The following is a 20,830-nucleotide window of genomic DNA, read 5'->3' on the forward strand; positions in this document are numbered from 1 at the left end:
ATGTTGAACTCTCCTGATCACCTGGTGAATCTTGTAAATGATCTCTCAGGAGTCATTGATGAATGATCTCTGGAAGCTTTACGCCTACTATCCCCGCACCGAGTTGAGATGCTGTATGCTCCGGACACCATCAAGTTCTTGAGCAACAACAACCACAGCCTCCCTAGATTGTTTTTCTACCTCACACAAGGGAGAGTCATCACCCCAGAAACAGGCCCACAATGCATCTGCTATCACTATCATGAGCTGCCATCATCAGTCTATGAATCGTATCACTCTCACAGAGCTATGATCACATTATGGAACAAGTACACAGACAGGTCATATTGCTTTCATGATGTTGCTGGTTTGGAACTTCGCATCAAGTATTGCAATGTCTGTATGGTGCCCATGATTGAGGACTGCAATGTACATTTGTAAACCAAGCATAAACCCTTAGCACTAGACTTGTGAAGAACTGAACTTGAATGGATACTGCAATGTTTGACCCCTGCATGCTTAGCTGTACAAGCTAGGCGCTACACTTGTACAAGGTGTGGCAGTGCATCTTGTGAGTTCCAGTGACTACTACACCCAGACTCCATTAGGGTTCTTGCTGGCCAGGGCGTTGATGAAGGCCTGCTGTGTCGGTGTGCTGGGGCTGATGGACGGGCGTGGGGAGAGGCGGCCCTCCAGGATCTTCAACACAGCTAGAAGAAGAAACAGGCAACATAAGATACTGGTCTCTCTCACAGATGTTATAAAATATATGATCAGGACTCGATTTAAGCAAATAAACCTACTTGCACATAGTGCAACCTAAGGGAGTACCTTGTTGCACCAGACAAGAACTCATCCCACATGCTGCTCAACATAAAAATACATATAATGCTTGAGTTTTGGTATTCATGACTTAGAACATCATTAGAATAAAATTACTCAGGGTCAAATGAAATAATTTAATCTGACTTCAAAAAATATAGCAAGGCAAGGAGACACCAAGATGTGGCTTCATTCTACCAATGATGGGAATCAAACTGCAGCCATGGTCACAACAAGACATATTAAACCTACTTGGCAACTGCTCCTAAAGCTTCTCACTAGTTTCAACTTACTCTCTCCACTGTCTGCTGACTTGCCAAGAGTTGGGGATAATGACTGAGAACCAAATTCCTGCAAGTTGACCTTTTTCAGATCTCCTTCTAGGCCTTCGAACTCAGTCTCTTTCACTTTGAGCAACTTTTCCACTTTGGCAATCTCTCCTTCCAACGCTTCCAGTTCCTTCTTTCCCTTCTCTTGTTCTTCCTCCACCTTTTGGAGTTCCTTGTTCATGTCTTCTATGTCTGTCTTACACTGGGTCTCCTTTGCTTGTCTCACACGTTCTGCTTCTTTTTCTCGTTCTTCTCTCGCTTTCTGAGCCGTCACAACCTCACCCTCCAACTCTGTCAATCGTGCCTGCTGTGATGACAGCTGAGTTTCTAGCTCACCAAGTCTCGTCTTGAGATCACTGATCTCACCATTTAAACGCTTTTCAGTTTTCTGAGCAACATCAAGAACATCTATCCACTGAATCGATGAAATCTCCGTCAGTTCGACTTCATCGTCATGTTCCCTCTGTTCCAACTGAATAAGTTCATTTGTCAGCTTCTGGAAGTTACTCTCGTACTCATTCTCCTTCTCCTCCAGCGACACAATCTCTGCAAACAGTATTAATCACATCAGATTTATAATAATTACAAATGTTTTAGTTTTTGAATATCTAGAACTGGCTTCATAAATTTTTGTTTTCAAGTGTGAGTGAGTTTAGTCATCGACCGCACTCAGCAATATTCCAGCTATATGGCAGTGGTCTGTAAATAATCAAGTCTGGTCCAGACAGTCCACTGATCAACAGCATGAGCATCGATCTACACAATTGGGATAAGATTATATGTGTCCACAAAGTCAGCGAGCCTGACCACCCAATCCCATTAGTCACCTCATATGACAAGCATGGATTACTGAAGATCGATTCTAACCCGGATCTTCACGAGTTTGTTTTCAAGAAATGCTTGAACATGTATAATGTATATACAAGGAGACATGAGGATAAAGGAAGATCAATTCAACATGTAAATCTGCCACACAACGCTTCATTAATGACTTTTATACTGACACAATGACCCTCATGCACTCAATGGTCTATTACAAAATATCACTATCATGAAGGTACTATTTTCTCTAAAACATATCCAAAACATATTATCTTTGCACTTCACACATTGCATGCCTCATCTCTTGAAACTCAAAACATGAAACAAAACAAAATAACAAACATCTGTTATGAGAGCATGGCTTGTATATTGTACATTTCTTACATTCCATAGTAAATAATAAACAATAAACATGCCATGTGGTTGCGAATGAACTGAATTTCTAGAAAAGCAATAAAGAACTGATGGCAGCACGCAATGCCACATTCACGAAACACACAATGGTGTCAGCAGATCAGGACAACTCTCACTGCACTTAACTGCACTACAGCCTACAGCAGTTATACCATATATAAAGAGTTGGCTTATTTTTCACAATTGCCTCCATTTGCCTACTGATGTTAGATGATGATGATGATGATGATGATGACAGTCCCAAGGCATTGCACCCTTATTATTAACTGTGTTTGCTATCTTGTAAACAAGTTTAAAGACTAACAACTAGTCTCTGAAATGAAAATATTTTACAGAAAAAAGTTCATAGTAAAAAACAAAATAATAATGAAAAGGAGCCCTGAGACTTTCTTCATTGTGGAAATCTAGACTTGCCACATTTTCTAGACTGTGTGGGCTTTCTTTGATATATTTGCTTCAGGGTATGACAGACTAACAAGTACACTAGACACAGTTCTAGATACATAACAACAGAAAAAAAACCAGTTTGATAAAAGTGTAACCTTCAGATAGGCTGACCCCTTCCTACAGAATGCTGTTTTGGTCCTAAAAAATTTGGCTCATCTGCACCATATACAATCAGTCCCACTGATTTATCACATGGTTTCATCCAAACTTTCTTTGGTTAAAATTAAGTCCTACAAAAAGAGTTATCTTATTCAAAAATTTAAAAGCCAATTGGCAGTCTTGACTTGCCAAATCACTCAAGTGAGAATTAGATTTAACTTCTAAGCAAAACAATATTAAATTCAGAGAAGTGACTATGACTCATTGTAAAGTACTGATATTCCAACCTTTCATCAATGTATAATTTGTACTGCCATCAACAAGCAAGTCATGGACAACTGCTTTGCACTGAGAGTTCAACTACATGTCACACCCTATACTAACACAATGAAATTCTAGTTGTTACAATGTGTAGTCATACGTCAACAGCACACACACAATTATCAAATCAACTCGTGAAGCCAAACAGCACCGATAATTACTTTGCCAAAATTAACATCAACAAAACGTCACTCAAAGTCACTTAAGTCCTGTAACAGTCAAAGCCCTATAATTAGTTGTACTGAATGTAGGATGCTTGAATGTAATGAAAGGTCAACATTGTTCTGAAAGGTTGTATTGTTGTGCTGTGTCACCCCGACTGACAACAACATGACTGACTGACTGAGTTTGGTTTTACGCAGCTTTTAGCAATATTCCAGCAACATTACGGCGGGGGACACCAGAAATGGGCTTCACACATTGTACCCATGTGGGGATTCGAACCCGGGTCTTTGGCGTGACGAGCCAATGCTTTCACCATTAGGCTACCCCACCGCCCCCATAAGTGCCATACATTAACGTTAACTTACGTCTATCTTAGCACTAAGAGCGCCTTGAAAGTCTAGGCCCTGGCACCTAATCAACAGCACACAAAGTCAGCCATCGTACCCATTCATCCACCACAGCTTCTGGTCTGAATCCAAAATGGGACACAACAAAACAAAATACTAGATTCTGTACTTTTTGAGATAATGTAATCCTAAATATAATGTGTTACATTTGACCCCTTTATCTGGGAGGAGGCGCATTTACACAGAAACAAGGCCAGTATTTTTTACGGTGCATTAGGTATGGATTTTGAGAACTCAAAATATGGTTGCGTGGAAGAAAATTTGAGACAGATTAAACACATATTACATGATATATTAAGATCTCAAAGCGACTAACAGGATCGAGTGGTCAGGCTCGCTGACTTGGTTGACACATATCATCGGGTTCCCAATTGCGCAGATCGACGCTCATGCTGTTGATCACTGTATTGTTTGGTCCAGACACAATTATTTACACACCACCGCCATATAGCTGGGATACTGCTGAGTGTGGCGTAAAACTAAACTCACTCACTCACTCACTCAAAGTTAAATACTGATCAGTATATGATGAAAATGACATTTTGCCTGATTTGGGCCCTTTGAATAACATAAATCCCAAGTGTCTGACATGTAATGATGATTTAATTGGATAAAAATTCTAGGTTGCATGAATTGTTTGCATTGTCAGAGCAATTTATTTTATTGGGGATATTATAAAATGTCCTGTGCATTTCACATTATGAAATCCTCTCGGTAAGAAATTATATTCTGTTTCTTCTCCAGGAAATGTATTATTCAAAATACATGTGAGAAAGCTGGAGATAAATATGTATAATAGATAACTGGCTTCAGATAGGGACATGAAGAATGTATGAGAGCTCACAGATACCCATCTGTTGTAGAAGGTTCCCCCAAGGGCTGCTGTATCTAGTCTAGACTCAAGTTTAGTCTCAGAAAATATATAATTTTGATAGAAACAAGCAGCTCCACTTAAACTGAAAAGAAGTGTGAGCAAGGAGGTTCATTAATAGCTTTAGCATTTCAGTAGGAACTAGGAGAAGGGCAAAGAATAATTTTCTGGGACTGTGAGACAGGCTAACCTTGTTCATCAATTTGATCTACATGTACTTAGGTAAGCTGTACCAATATAAATCATTAATCTGTCATACACATCCTGAAACGAATCCATTAAATAAAGCCCATGCAAGTCTATAAAAGTTGTCAAATCTAGAACGGCAGATCAAGACTCCTTTTATCAATCTTATGCAGATAATTTAACAACTAGTTATTTTCTGTTAAGTACTTTCATTTCAAGAAGTAGATTAATAATTTTAGGTTTTACCATGTGTGAAACTATATTCTTTAATTATTAACAAATAAAAGATAAAATGCATCTTTTATCATGTTAAAGATGTTAGTTGGAGTAATGAATCATAAAGTTGCTGTGTAAAGCAGGTTTTATGTTTCCCTTTAGTAACTATCCATAGAAAGAATATTGCAAGGTCACTCCTAGTCTGTCTCACAGTCCCTGAACCACATTATTTTCCCCAATGCATAGCCCTCCCTGCAATGCTAAAGCCCTACATGATGCAAGTTTAGATTTCCTCAGGTTCTCTGGTCTCTCTGGGGCTCCTTTTCAATATAAATGGGTTTATTTGCTACTATCAAAATTATATATATTCAGGGACTAAACGTTAGTCTCGGTCACTCCCCTAACCAGTCATCAAGTCATACCATAGACATTGATAGGTGGTACCTTGCCTGGTCCTTCAAGACAACAGCATTAGATTAAAGTCTAGGCAGATTGGAATATAGTATATTTCAGGGGCTGTGAGACAGACCAGGTTTCCATTCTACGGTCATAACATGAACTAACATGTCTCAGATCAGATCAAAGTCCTTCATCAAACATGGAACATCAGTGTCAAGGTCGAGTAACGATTGCCATTAACATTCAATTGGATTAACAACTAATTAATAATTGAATATATTTCCACACACAAAATGACAATGGCCATTACGTGTGAGCCTTCAATGAGTTGTATTCTCAGTGTGGTGTTAAATTACTGTAATGCCGACCCCAACAGAATATCAAATCAGATGTAAAGGTTATACTGTTAAAATTTGCATAATTTTAGCATCATTACCATTAACATTTCCGAACTGAATTTTTATTCTTTCACATTTTTAAATATTATGAAAAATGATAACAGTGAAAACAATAAATCACATGAATTGAAGTCAAGCAAGTGGACACTGTAAAAAGCAGTAGGTGGCGGAGGTGAGGTGGAATTGGGTTTAACGTCGTGCTTGAGAATATTTCGCTCATATGACGACGTGCATGCGTGTGTATGTGTATGTGCGGCTGCTTGTACTAGCCCAGACTTAAGCTGGTTTTATAGTGCTAGCCCACTGAGATACCATGCCGCAGTGAAGCATGAATACCCCACCCAGACACATTATACTGACTCCAAGTCGACCAGTCCTTGTTGTACCCATTAATGCCGAGCGCCAGGCAGGGACCAACAAGTACCGGTACCATATTTTAATGCCTTTTTGGTATGACGCGGTAGGGGATCAAACCCACAACCTTCCGCTCTCTGGGCTGACGCTCTAACCATTACACAACTGATCATGAGGCGGTCGTCAAAAGCAGTAAAACTAGGTTAAGATGCATAAATGTTTTAATGTTTCTTTGGCCCTAATTGATGGAGGAATTTAACTTTTATTGAAAAGAAACCTGACATGTGAAGAACACTTCTTACTGTCTTCTCCAAAACAATCCTTACTTACACAAGTGGGAACACACTGAATATCCTCCTTGATTACAATGTCAGTTGTCAAGCATGTCATTAAATGGATAATGGTATGATTCACTTGACAGGGAAATTTTCAAAATATTATTTTAATATGCAATAAAAATGATTGATGCACAGGATTTAAAGTGACACATCAATCAAGGGAAATATATCATGTGTATGGGCCATACAAATACTAGCTGCCTTGAAACAAATCAACTTAATATCACCTTCAATATCATCAATATGGTCAACATCAACAACAATGACTTGATAAGAATATTATTTGCATATATACACTATCAGAACATCAGACCAGTATTATTTTTCTGAAAATTTCTTAAAACTGCTCTTTGAATATGTCTTCAATAATGATAATGTTACAATGCGGGTTTTGGTTTCGAAATCCAAACTAAATTTCTTGGCTTTGGCCACAAAATATTAATTATGACATTTTTATCCAAATTTTCAAAAACTGTGAGGTTTAAGCTTTATCTTCTTTTACTTACTATATTTAACAATACATTTAAGGTATTTGATTCACACAAAGCATAACTTTCATTGGGTTAAGAGGTGAGAAGAGGTGACATCGGCTTCTCATCGCATTCAAAATTATTACACTTTAATAATGAGTGAGTTTGTTTTTTGTCGCTTTCAGCCATATTCCAACAATATCACGGCTGGGGACACCAGAAATGGGCTTCACACATTGTACCCATGTGGGGAATCGAACCCGGGTCTTCAGCGTGATGAGTGGACACTTTAACCATTAGGCTACCTCACCACCTATTGGTATTGAAGTATTGGGGTATGTGACGATTACACACAAACAATAAATTTAACTTATTTTTTACTTCAAATGTAAATATAAAGTCATTATCTGGGTGATTTTGAAGGATTTTAGTGACATCACTGACAGCACAGGAGCTTTCCATATATCTGTAACATGGTTTGCAACTAGAGTCATGTGACCGGCCCCTAATGCATCATGGGAGGAAATTACATTTTTACCCAGTTTGGACATGGAGATGATATATGTTATTAAAATAACTTTATTTAACAGCAACAAGTTTATGACACAAGAAATGAACACTAACTGATTAAATAACAATATGCTGCTCAATGAAAATCCACTTGCGTGTGAGCTTTCTGTGGGCAGTTATTGATCAGTCATAAAGTTGGTGGAGCCATTTCCCAAACAAAGCTATCACATCAGAGATATAAGCCCAGGTTAATCAAGGAAGCAAGTCATTATGAGCACCGATACCACAAAGGACCAAATTGAAAACCTTGACCATCTCCTTAATCGATTCCTCCTCACGGCTAGCGTTTACCTACATCCTTCTGTCCCCCTCGAGGAGCATCACCTAGTCAAGTCCCATCAGTACTCTACACTCAGTCCACCACAAGTAGCTCGGGACAAAACCCACTCAACTCTTGTTCACACATACGACCCTCAAGTCGGGCACAACTATTGTCTGTTATTCTGTTGTATTTACTCATGTACATCACATTTGTTTATATTCGAAAAGTGTGCTCTTTGTAAGTTAGGGTTTTCCTATCATCCAAATCCACACACTATTGTAGTGGCTATCAATCAATATTTACCATCTATATCTCTCAATACTGTACGGTTCAGTCAATGGAGAGAACCATTTCCTTTAAGAGCTGGTTATCTCTGATGTTTAATTTTGGAAACTGAGCAAATAAAGATACTGATGAACATGGTTGTAAAATAAATATTTCAGGCCAATACATGTACAGAATTGAATATATCCTGTCTAAAGTAATACACATGATATAGAAAAGCCTGTCTTAGACATCGTAGAAGAAGAACACATGGAACTGGGCATTTAAGCATCATTATCTACAAAACCCCAAAATGTAATAGTAAATGACATTTTGAGCAAGCCTAATAAAAACTCACATGGGTATACTATTCACACCACATTTCAGCTCTCATTTTGAGATAATTTCAACAAATTATTAGGACCATATACAAAATCTGAAAAAGGAGCAAAAACTCTTCATTGCTTTGATACCTACTCAAGGGGAGACTACTCACCAGTTTCTATGACATCCAGTTGAGATTCTTGTACTTTTAACCTCTCTTTCTGTATCGACACAAGACGGAGGAGTCGTGCCTTTTCCGGTTCTGGTTGACTGTTTTGTGGATCATCTAGTCGGTACTCTGTGTGCACTGATGCCCTCTCTGGGCACTGGGAATCCCGTAAAATATCGGGAAAATTAATATCTAGGTCATACTCCTCTAGATCTGTACTCCCCTGGTGGGAATGTCTTGGGCTATCTAAGTTATGTTCCTCTGCTGTTATTGTGTTCAAGTTACTGTAAGTGCTATGTCTACTGGGTGAAGGTGAGTCCAATTGATGATGAATTGAGGAACCTCTCCCATAGGAACTAGGTGATGGAGAATTGCGTCTATGGGTGTTTGGAGAGGGTGATCTCCCCCCTGTTTTGGTCAAAAGCTGACACTGATAATTGGTGATTGGCTGGCGACAGGTTATTTATAGACCTAGATGGTGGCTGACGAACAACACTAGGTTTATTAGGTAGGGCCGGAATCTGACCGTTGTGAAGCGGGGAGTGTCTGGGTGCTGGTTTCGGTAGGTTTCCCCGGGGAGTGCTGTCTTGGCGCTGGAACAGGATGGGGTGATGACCTTGTCGATGAGGACGAGGAATGAGATGATGACCGAGGACTGATGCCATTCTCTAACAAAGTTCCTCTTTTCAAGTTCGCAGGAATGAGGCTGGTACGACTGGATGATATATTGTGGGCACCACTGAATGTCAGATTGCGTTTGACAACATTTTCCGATTGTGTTTTTGGCGGAGAGAAGTTGTGTGTGAATCTGTCAGGTTGTTTATGTCGATCTCTCTGTTTCAGTTTTTCAGTTTCAGATTGACACAAAAATAGTTTCACCTCTGACGAATATTCTCCCCATTTATGCAACACCTTTAACGGGTGCTCTCCAGGGGTCAAAGGTCGCTCCACATCACGCCACTTTTCGATCAGTGTAAATCGACCTGTGCGTCCCATAGAATGAGCAAACGCTATGACAACATCCTGGCAAGTGGTATCCACGGTAACCCCGCACACCACTCGCTGGATCCCGTCCACCCAAACTTTTAACTCCATCATTGTTTCCTAGCAACCATACTTGGATAATCTGACACCTCACAAATGTCAAACATTGTAAAAACAGATATTCAACACATCAAGTGCACAATTCTTCCAAAGAAACACAAATTAACAAACTGGAAATGATCCTCTTTCAGTAATAAATCCTCCTAAAAAAAAGCCCACATATCTCCGGCACTAGGTCATGAAGGGAAAGCATAGTGTATAAATCCTGTATTCACTAGCAATGGGAGACACAAGACACGTATCATCTTCCTGCACTGACTTCAACTGTCATACCGTCACAGCTCTCCGATTCAGTGCTGTCATAATGCTGTCATCACTCCTACGACAAGCAGGTCATGTGATCTGTGTGTACTTCCTCCAGCACGTCATGCGACATAGATCAAGCATTCCCCGTCGGAAACGTCACACCCAACCTGTCACTGTCACATCTGAAATGCACAAGTGGATATATAGGTATATGTTACGAGATGTTATACAACAAGACATGGGGCATGTGTCCAGCTTAGGGACTCAGTCATATTCATCACAGCTAAGCACAACTCTATCTCTGAGAGGTTAGAAGCACATTTGGTTCAGGATAACAAGATGACTAGAGTAAGCTAGGGATAGACACAAAAAAAGTCTGCAAGTCCAAAGACTTGGTCTACCAGCTAAAATATTATTTAATCCATTACAGTGTTTGACATTATTCACATCGAGAAGTCCTTATCACTGTTTTAACATTAAAGGTTTAAGTTTTAGGAGATGCCAATATTCAAATATAGTAATATGGAATTTATGGACCCTAGGATCTCCCTTATCGGAAGGATTGACGAACAGGCCACTTCACTGAACAGTGAGTGAATGAATGAGTGAGAATGGTTTTACGCAGCTTTTGGCAATATTCCAGCAATATCACGGCAGGAGACACCAGAAATGGGCTTCACACATTGTACCCATGTGGGGAATCGAACCCGGGTCTTCGGTGTGACCAGCGAACACCTTTACATCTAGGCTACCCCACCACCCTTCACTGAACAATAAGGGCAGGGATCAGGAATATGTTTAGGGATATTTCTATGAAATTGTGAACTCAGTCTTCATTTTAAAAAAAATATCGCCAAGATAATCCTGATTCCAAAAGATTTTTGTTTCACTCAGATTCCAATGGGAACATCACTCCTTGGACTAATACTACCACCAGCAGATGTTTCCCAAATATACTATGTTAACGACTAGTCTGAATCTGTATAACTAGCTGAAATATAAAAATAGCATCCCTGTACACTTCTAACACATACAGCTTCCATGCTGTCTTTAAGTCATCAGTATTCTGGTTGGTGGGGTAGCCTAGTGGTTAAAGTGTTTGCTCGTCACACTGAAGAAGTGGGTTTCATTCCCCCATAGGTACAATGACTGAAGCGCATTTCTGGTGTCCCCCGCCGTGACATTGTTGGAATACTGCTAAAAGCGGCGTAAAACCCAACTCACTCACTCATCAGTATTCTAGCCTTACACAATGAAAAACTTATATTTGAGTTTATATATGCATAAAATGGTCACACCTCAGTTTACAATACTGGTCATAAATAGTCATGGTGCTTATAGTATTGTATTTCTAAGGAAACAAAAAATATTTGTCACATTACTGGAGAGTTTGATATTTGAAACATGACAGTCAAGAACATTCCAAGAAACATAAATATGAGAACAATGACAAGAGGAATGAATCTATATCAAACTTATTCACTCCATCAGCCTGGGGTGACATTGATAATAAGGACCTTACATTCCTCACGAACCCTCAGCCCTGGAGCAGACGTGTGATGGATGAGGGGGCGGCCATGTTGCACAGGCAGCTCACAGGAGAGGGAATCAACCCATGCATACCATTGTCGATAGAAACACACAAACCTGGAGATAAACTGATCAACAAAGATGTTTCTGTGTCCATCTTCAGCTCTATCTCCTACTTAAAATTCACCTTATCTCTTCCATGAACTAATTTGGTCCAAAATAATATTTGCTTAAAACTTTCCCAACACCAAATGGCAACACAAAATGTAGAAATATTCACAACCAAATAAACTGAATGGTGGCTTGTTTAATGTCACTTTGAACAAAATTTCAGTTACATCACAGTGTCAGCTTAATGATGACAGAAAGCCTGAAGACTTAGGTCTGAGACATTTAAAACATGAAAATCTAGGACATTTGTCAACTAGGTTAATCAACTGAAAAACTTATTATGAGACACATATTAACTTTTTGAATGCAATATTCATTAATGGTGATATTGACCTACACAACTTGATAATCTGTATTATTCAGGCAGGTACAACATATTATCAACATATTGACCTGAAGACAGTTGGACTGTTAGATAAACATAGGAAAAGATTTATCATCCAAAACTGTGTTCCACAGGAGATATCGCTTGTGTGAGATCAAACGATATCTCCTAGGAGATATCGTTAGACAGTAGATTTTGTACAATGCCCCGACAATGCCATGACGTCATCAACTTGATGAGGTCATAATGCTATGACATTGCTGCACTGCAAGTCTAATGGTAATACAGTGTTTAGAGATGTACATTTTTCATTGAAAACTAATGAAAAGTGATTTTGGATGATAAATAGAATCTCATCCTCGTGTCTTCTCATATGAAATATATCAACACTCCTTGATAAAAGTTAAAATATCCTGGGCAAGCCTCTGATATTTGTAACTTTATCAACTCGTGTTGATATAATTGATATCAGAAGACACTTGGGTGAGATTTTCTCTATGTTTCCTTACATCTTTGCAAAGTACCTTGAAAGTAAAATGGTGTTAAGGGAATTGTAAAGTCATATTTTTGCCTTTTGTAAGTATCAATTCACATCTATTACACTCTGTGTACACATTTATTGTCAAAGATTGTTCAGAAAGTAAGCATCAGCTAATAATAGGTTCTCAGAATAGATTGTTAAAACGATCAATCTCTTTCGCCCACAGAGCAGTGTTACATGTAAATGAATGTGAGTGGGTTGCTAGAGTGACAAAATCATTCCTGGACAGCCAAACAGCCACGTGGAGACATTGGATCAGACAACAGACAACAGACAGCCACATGGAGTCAACTGGTCCGACAATGGACTGCTACTGGAGACACGGGCAAGACAAATGGTAACACCAGGCAGACGCAGAGACAATGGCTGACACAAAATCGCCACACTGGACATTTTAGTGCTTATCACACCCAGGGTCATGACAGATAAAGGACTAATTACAGGCAGACCTATATATCTGTCTGGTGACAAGCTAATTGTGGCAAAGGAGTAACTTTGTGTCATGAAGCAGCAGACAAAGCTGTCTTTCCATTGTCAAACATGCTTCTTGGAAGTCGTGGTGGCTGAGCGGGTACAGTGTTACATTTGACCACTTTCTAAAATGGCATTGTGTAATCATGCTTCTTGAAACAAGCGGTACCATGTCTGTCAGGGTGTCAACAACATGGCTGTCATAGCCACCTTGTGGTGTACTCCAGCTCCTCTAGAATGGGAAAGATAAAGTATGTAACAGTAATCACCACTCAAGTAGACTCATGTTGGATGATTTGTGGGACAGAGATGGGTCAGAGACAACATGGCCGACATGACCACCTTATTGTGTTCTACAACTCCTCTGGACAGGGATACACAAAATATGTAACAGTAATGACCACTTAGTATATGTATGCTGGATGATTTGTGGCACTGGTTTGGAGATGCTTTAATGACCTGAGTGAAATTCTATAAAGTGACCTTGGGTATGAGATGATCGTAACTCCCATACCATAACACAGAAAAACAACTGTCGTAATGCTTAGGGGTCATAACTCTGACACCGTAACAGAGTCTAACATCAGTTTTACCGCTAAGTTAATTATAGCTCTGAAACCGTAACACAGATTAATAACAGCCATTCAACTAAGGTGATCACAACTCCTATACTGAAACATAGACTTATGACAGTCATAGCACTAAGATATCATAACAACAGTCAAACCACTAGGATATGGTAACTTCAATATCGTAACACTGACAAACAACAGTCACCGCGCACAACTTGTCATACATACCAGTGTCTCCAAACAGTTGTGTTTCCTTGCACAAAACCTACACTGGCATAATATCATTACCGGTAGCTTAAACACTGGATTGAACACCACTGACAGAAAAGCAAAAGCAAGAATACCTCTGATCATTAACGTATACTGACACACATGAACTCCTATATTGGAATATGGTTTAACACCATTCGGACAATAGACCAGAAATGGGCTTCACAAGTTGTACCCATGTTCACCTTCCTATGTGAGGCTAGACCACTAGGCCTTCACTATTGGACCACCATCATCCCAGTCCACATTCACCCTGCTTTGTAACAGTTGGACCACCATCGTTCCAGTCCAAATTCAAACAGCAATCATCATTAACTGTTGGTATGTTCATTAACACGGTACTAATGAAATACAAGATCAATACCTATAACACATCCTCCAGGTCTGGGTTGTGGGTGGACCAGGTAAGCAGTACAGGACCTGAATAAATATACCGGTAGTGAACCTAACTGCTGAGGACAGGCTGACAATCACATATTGTAAACAACAATTTCCGTGTATAAACCAACCTTCACATTGTACAGGTATCAATGTGCCAAAAATAGTTTCATCTTAATTGCCAATCAAGAAAATAATTTCAAGCCCATGCACAAGGAATATTGTTGTGACAATTTGTGCACATCCCTTTTTACATTTACAAGCTTAATTGTCAATCAATAAAATAATTTCAAGCTCATGTACAAGGAATATTGTTGTGGCATATTTGTGCACACCCAATTTTAGATATACATATTCATACATATGCAAAAACATGTGAATACAATTCCTATAAACTTAAATTCACCTTTCATAACTTCAATTGCATATTCATTAATGACCAGAAAATAACTTATAACTAATTTACCAAATGAGTATCATCATACACTATATAACTACAAAATATGCTATGAACTTTCAGTCAGGACAATTTGTTAGAGTGAGTTTAGTTTTACGCCACACTGAGCAATATTCCAGATATATGTAAATCATATCTGGACATAAAATCCAGTGATCAACAGCATGAGCATCAATCTTTACAATTGGGTATTCGATGACATGTGCCAACCACTTCCACTTCCACTGAGCAAGCCTGACCACACAATACCGTCAGTCGCCTCTTACGACAAGCATGGGTTGCTGAAGACCAATTCTAACCCAGATCTTCAAGGGTTGCTCTGAAAGACACAACCAAACACTGAACAAAGTCATAGATGTGTTGTGGATACAGAGTATACTGTCTCTGCCTATGTTGTGCAAGGCCACTGGATTGCAGATAAATAATAGGGCTCACTAGGGCTCCTATGTACGTATTTCAGAAACTAAGCATTAGTCTACTTCAGCAAACGCAGGTTCTCTGTTGTCACCACTTCAGTTAAGCCAAGAGTGTGAGTTGTACGCTGATACTGCCTATAACATAATCACTGGTGTGAATTTGGTATCCTGGCACAACAAAGGGACGCATCTCATAAAATGATGTCACCTCTGCTATTTAGGCCACGAAAGCCCTTTTAGAATCCACTGACAAGATCCCAGACATTCAAATTCTCCTGTTCTACAAAGCACCAGTGGAAATTTGCCAAATATACCAATCATTCTAAAACACAGTGACATCGTTTCTACCTGCCCCATTAATCCCACAGCCTACCCCCAACACCCCACAGCGGCTGATCATGGTAGCTTTAACCTACACAAGCAAACAACCTGTCCTCCATGTGTACATGATCTAATGAACCTTGACACCTTAATCGGGAACAGTTCATGTATTAGTAAGCCCCAGAGCTGAACAAACAGATCATGGGTGCACTGAAGCGCAATGAGGAACACCCGGTTCTGGCTGATTGGGCAAGACTGCCTTGAGTCAGGATCCCCTGGGAGGCCAGCGTGTAACTCTTCTCTTCTCGGACTTCGATAGAGGACTTCGATAGATTCCTCATGACTGAGGTCACCTGTTTGGTGGTGGCAGCGTGTTTCTCACATACATTACAGTAAAGGCAGAGACTCTTGTGAAGTGTCGAAGGTAAAGGTAGACGTTGCTCCAAGGCTGTAAAATGCTTGGAGGACGGACAAAATCCCAACCGGACAAAATGTCTTTGGACAAAATCCCAAACCAAAATGACCAACATAGGACAAAATCCCATTTGTATATAATATTGCTACCCTTTTTCACCAGTTTAATAAGCATATTTTCATGACAGAAGCCAGTACAACTTATTGTACAAACTTGCATACATCAAGTTTTGTCTGCAGTATTGTACATCACTTGCTTGATAATGGTGTTAGTGGCTACACTGAAACGTCACTCATATTAATAATAAAGAAGTTGTATATTCATAGAACTTTCCCCCTTGTGACATCACACCAACTTCTAAATGCCACTCAAAGGAGTTACAGCTACACAATAAGAAATGTCAGAGTGTGATACCAGCTGATGCTTGAGGTATCACTGACTGTCCAGAGCAATACTACACCACCAGATCACTGCAGAGGGACATTCCTCCCACTGAGACATTCATATCATGTTTCACATCTCCAGTAACACAGGTTCTTCAGGACTAACATTACATCATAGAGAATATATAAGTAAATTACTTCTCCCTAATGCCATATTACAATAACAGACACAGAGACAAGACAGAAATAGTACAGCAAAACCTCTTCATAATGACACATAGCAGTCATGTTAAAGGAAAACCTCTTCATAATGACACATAGCAGTCATGTTAAAGGAAAACCTCTTCATAATGACACAGCACTCAAGGTAGAGTCAATCCTCTTCCTTTGACACACAGCACTCAAGGTAGAGCCAAACCTCTTCATAATGACACACAGCACACAAGCTTGAGCCAAACCTCTTCATAATGACACACAGCACTCAAAGTAGAGCAAATCCTTTTCCATTGACACACAGCACTCAAGGTAGAGCCAAACCTCTTCATAATGACACACAGCACTCAAGCTTGAGCCAAACCTCTTCATAATGACACACAGCACTCAAGGTAGAGCCAAACCTCTTCATAATGACACACAGCACTCAAGGTAGAGCCAAACCTCTTCATAATGACACACAGCACTCAAGGTAGAGCCAAACCTCTTCATAATGACACATAGCAATTATGGTAGAGCCAAACCTCTTCATAATGACACATAGCACTCAAGGTAGAGTCAAACCTCTTCATAATGACACATAACACTCAAGGTAGAGCCAAACCTCTTCATAATGACACATAGCACTCAAGGTAGAGCCAAACCTCTTCATAATGACACATAGCAAATCATGATAGAGCCAAACCTGTTCATAGTGAGTCAGTGAGTATGGTTTAGCATCGCTTTTAGCAATATTCCAGCAACATCACGGCAGGGGACATCAGAAATGGGCTTCACATATCATGCCCATGTGGGGAATCGAACCCGTGTCTTTGGCGAGACGAGCCAACGCTTAACCACTAGGCTACCCCACTACCCCCAAACCTGTTCAGGATCAGGATTGCGACAGTCCTAATGACACATGACAATGGTGTCAGAGCCATATGAATCATGCAACATCTCAATCATTTTAGAGCCAAACCTCTTCATAATGACACACAGCAAACACGTTGAGCCCAAAGTCTTCATGACACACAGCAATCACAGCAGAGCCAAACCTCTGCATAATGACACATGTCCATCATGATTGAACCACATTCCTAGGCGGTGGGGTAGCCTAGTGGTTAAAGCGTTCGCTCGTCACGCCGAAGACCCGGGTTCGATTCCCCACATGGGTACAATGTGTTAAGCCCATTTCTGGTGTCCCCCGCCGTGATATTGCTGGAATATTGCTAAAAGCGGCGTAAAACTAAACTCACTCACTGAACCACATTCCTCATGACACATGACAATGATGTTAATCCTCATGACATACCTCAATCATGTTAAGGTTCAAACTTCATCATAAATGACACCTGGTAATCATGTTGGAGCCAAACTTTAAAGAATTAACTTAATATACTAGCAACATTACCTGTGACATTTACCAGCAATCCACTTGCGTATTCAATAGATGCCCTTCTATGACTAACCCTCCAAAACTCCAAACACTGCCACCTAATACCTGACACTGCAAGGAGTCAAGGATCAATTGGGACAAGGGATCTTGTCACAACACTGATAAGGAACAGGTAGGATTACAACCGCTCATACCTTTCCCAGGTAGAGTTTCACTCAGCAGTGCTAGCCGCACAGGTATAAGAGACTTAGCCTTGTAACAATAGCTTAGGGAGAGAGCAAGCAGACACAACAATGACTTAATTGCCAGCAACAAAATGGCTGCTTTTGTAATAATGGGATTGTTATCACTGTTATATAGCTGGCAGATTACATCATTGTGTTGACAAACCCACTGTTACGTTGCGTGGGAGGATGGGTAATAGCTTGATTATGACAAGAACAAAGCAGCCAAACTGTGTCAATATTTACATACCCAATGTAATGGTTTGGTTGATTCACCACAATGTGAAAAGACACACAGTTTACAGTCAGTGGATCGGACATGCAAATTGAAATTGCATGATACACTTGTGAGACTTGTTGATAGTGTTAATAATATCCCAAACATCACTAGGTAATCAGTTGAAAGTGATGCAGAAGACAAAAACTATCACAAAATACTACTGCCATGGATTTGTAGTTTATTGATAAGGCCAGACTAATTTTATTTCTTGCTTTACGAATCCGCCAGTCATATTTTTTCGAGAATAAGAAAAAAAATAAAAATTAATTTTCCCTGCTCACAAAATAAAATCCTAATGTTTTTATTGGCTAAAACTTACAAGAAATTTTTTTTTAGATTGTTTTTTTTGCCCCAGATACACTTCATAAATTGCCAAAAGTAAATACCCTTTGTATTTAAAAGGAATATTACTTTGACTGGTGATTTTTTAAATACTTTTTTCCCTCCTGCCTTTAGGTTTTCTGAGGACAAAAATCTGTAAAACATGAAATAAAATTGGTTTGGCCTAATCAATGCTATTTACTGCTTACAGGAATAAACACAAAAGCTGGTTGTTCTATTCCTCAGTGAATGAGTGGTGTGAGTGGGTGGTGGGTGGGTGAGTGAGTGAGTGAACAAGTGAGTGAACGAGTGAGCTCTCAGACAGACCCTGAAGACCAAGCACACCAGTGGTTGACTGCATGAGGTACTATCCACAGCACCAGGGAATGATGTCAGAAATAAGACAAGACTATGTCACACACTGTACCAACCCAATTCCAATCTGTCATCTATTACTTTGTTAGCTTGCTCAGCAATACTTCAGCTATGTGACAGTGGTCTGTAAATCACTGGACCAGACAATCTGAAGATTGACATTTTCAGCAACACACCATGATGCCAAGGTACAAAGCCATGCAAATCTGTCAGCCCACATGATCCATAAGGTCATCTCTTCCAATAATCACAGGCTGCTGAACAGTAATTCTAACAAGAAAGTCCCACTGAGAATTTAAGTACATCACAACATCGAAAATGATCTTGCATCTGTTTTTCAGACTGTCTGTGACAAGGTAGACTGATTAACATTGTGTATGTGAACCGACAACGATAACACATGTGCCCATAACCTTGACAGAAGTACAGCAATGATCCTTCTATCAACACTAGTCTGAACCACTCCATGCTGTGTCAACCTGTGTCTATGACTCATCGCCAGTCGTTCCATCAGCCCAGCCATGATGCTATTACATACCTGTCACACTGTGTCTTACCTTCAAAGCTCGTAATATCTACAAATACTCCAGGTCCTAGACACAATTGTATTTTCCTTTTTGTGCTGTTTTATGCCATGGTCAGCAATAACGTGGCTGGTAGCCAGTGGTTGGTCAAGTAAATGGGCGAGTGAGAGAATGAGTTCAGTTTTATGTCACACTCAGCAATATTCTAGCTATATGGCCGCGGTCTGTAAATAATCCAGTCTGGACCAGACAATCCAGTGATCAACAGCGTGAGCATCGATCTACGCAATTAGGATACGATAATGTGTGTCAACCAAATCAGCGAAACTGACCACCCGATCCCGTTAGTCACCTCTTAACGACAAGCATGAGTTACTGAAGATCAATTCTAACCCGGATCTTCACGGGTTTCAAGCAAATGAAACAGAATCAGCCAGTCCTTTGGCAGGTATGGAACCCACAATTGCCGACTTTTTGCTCTCTAAGCACATGCTCTATCCACTTCAGTATGGTAGCTGTCGTCCAACAGCAGACTAACAGCGCATGCAGTTTAGGATGAAGTTGTTTTATGCCTAAGTCAGAATAATCTGGCTATGACACAATGGACTGTAAACATGGGAGTCCAACCAGTCTTTGATGACATAAACTGATCCACATCAGTGAGTGAGTAAGTTTGGTTTACCACTTTTAGCAATATTCTACCAATATCACAGCGGGGGACACCAGAAATGGGCTTCACACATTGTACCATGTGGGGAATCAAACCCGGGTCTTCAGCATGATGAGTGGACACTTTAACCATTAGGCTACCCCATCAACTGATTATGATAATATATAATAAGTTAGGTGCAGACATCCTACCTTCTTTAATCCTGTCTGACATCAAGCCTGGGGATAAGTGAAGATCTACTGTCAGAACCAGTCCATCAGAGTGTTTGTTGTTTATCATAGACTCAGCAATATTTCAGCAATATATGACAATAGCAGCTTGTAAATGATCAGATCTGGATCATATAATCATGCCATTGATGAGATGACATCAAGCAAGCCACTGAGCCTGACCATCCGATTCATCAAGCTGCCTCGTCAAAAGTTGACCAATTCTACAATGTGATTCCAACAGTGAACCGTGACTTTATGGACAATCAGAGCTGCCTTCTTTACATCCTAAGCAAAATACTGGACCTGGAAAAAGGAGGCAGATGGAGCTTTGTTTTGTAAGAACATCTACTGCCATTGTTGAAAGTGAAGCCTCAAGTGTTTACCTGAGCACAGGAATGGCAGTGACA

The 20,830-nt window shown here is 39.9% G+C and overlaps 1 protein-coding gene across 1 annotated transcript in view; it reads right to left on the reverse strand.

Annotated features, from left to right (window-relative positions):
* Positions 1-20,830, reverse strand: part of LOC124256152 — a 69,386-nt gene continuing 48,556 nt past the window's right edge. Inside the window, exons 3-6 of the mRNA XM_046690109.1 lie at positions 9,137-10,158; positions 8,630-9,083; positions 1,095-1,676; positions 1-689 (exon numbers count right to left, since the gene is read on the reverse strand). Of these exons, the coding sequence (XP_046546065.1) occupies positions 568-689; positions 1,095-1,676; positions 8,630-9,083; positions 9,137-9,724 (1,746 nt within the window). The 5' untranslated portion in view covers positions 9,725-10,158 and the 3' untranslated portion in view covers positions 1-567. The remainder of the gene's footprint in view (positions 690-1,094; positions 1,677-8,629; positions 9,084-9,136; positions 10,159-20,830) is intronic.

Source organism: Haliotis rubra, unplaced genomic scaffold, assembly GCF_003918875.1.
Source record: "Haliotis rubra isolate DU_JTF1 unplaced genomic scaffold, ASM391887v1 Scf62, whole genome shotgun sequence".
Classification (NCBI taxonomy): Eukaryota; Metazoa; Mollusca; class Gastropoda; order Lepetellida; family Haliotidae; genus Haliotis; species Haliotis rubra.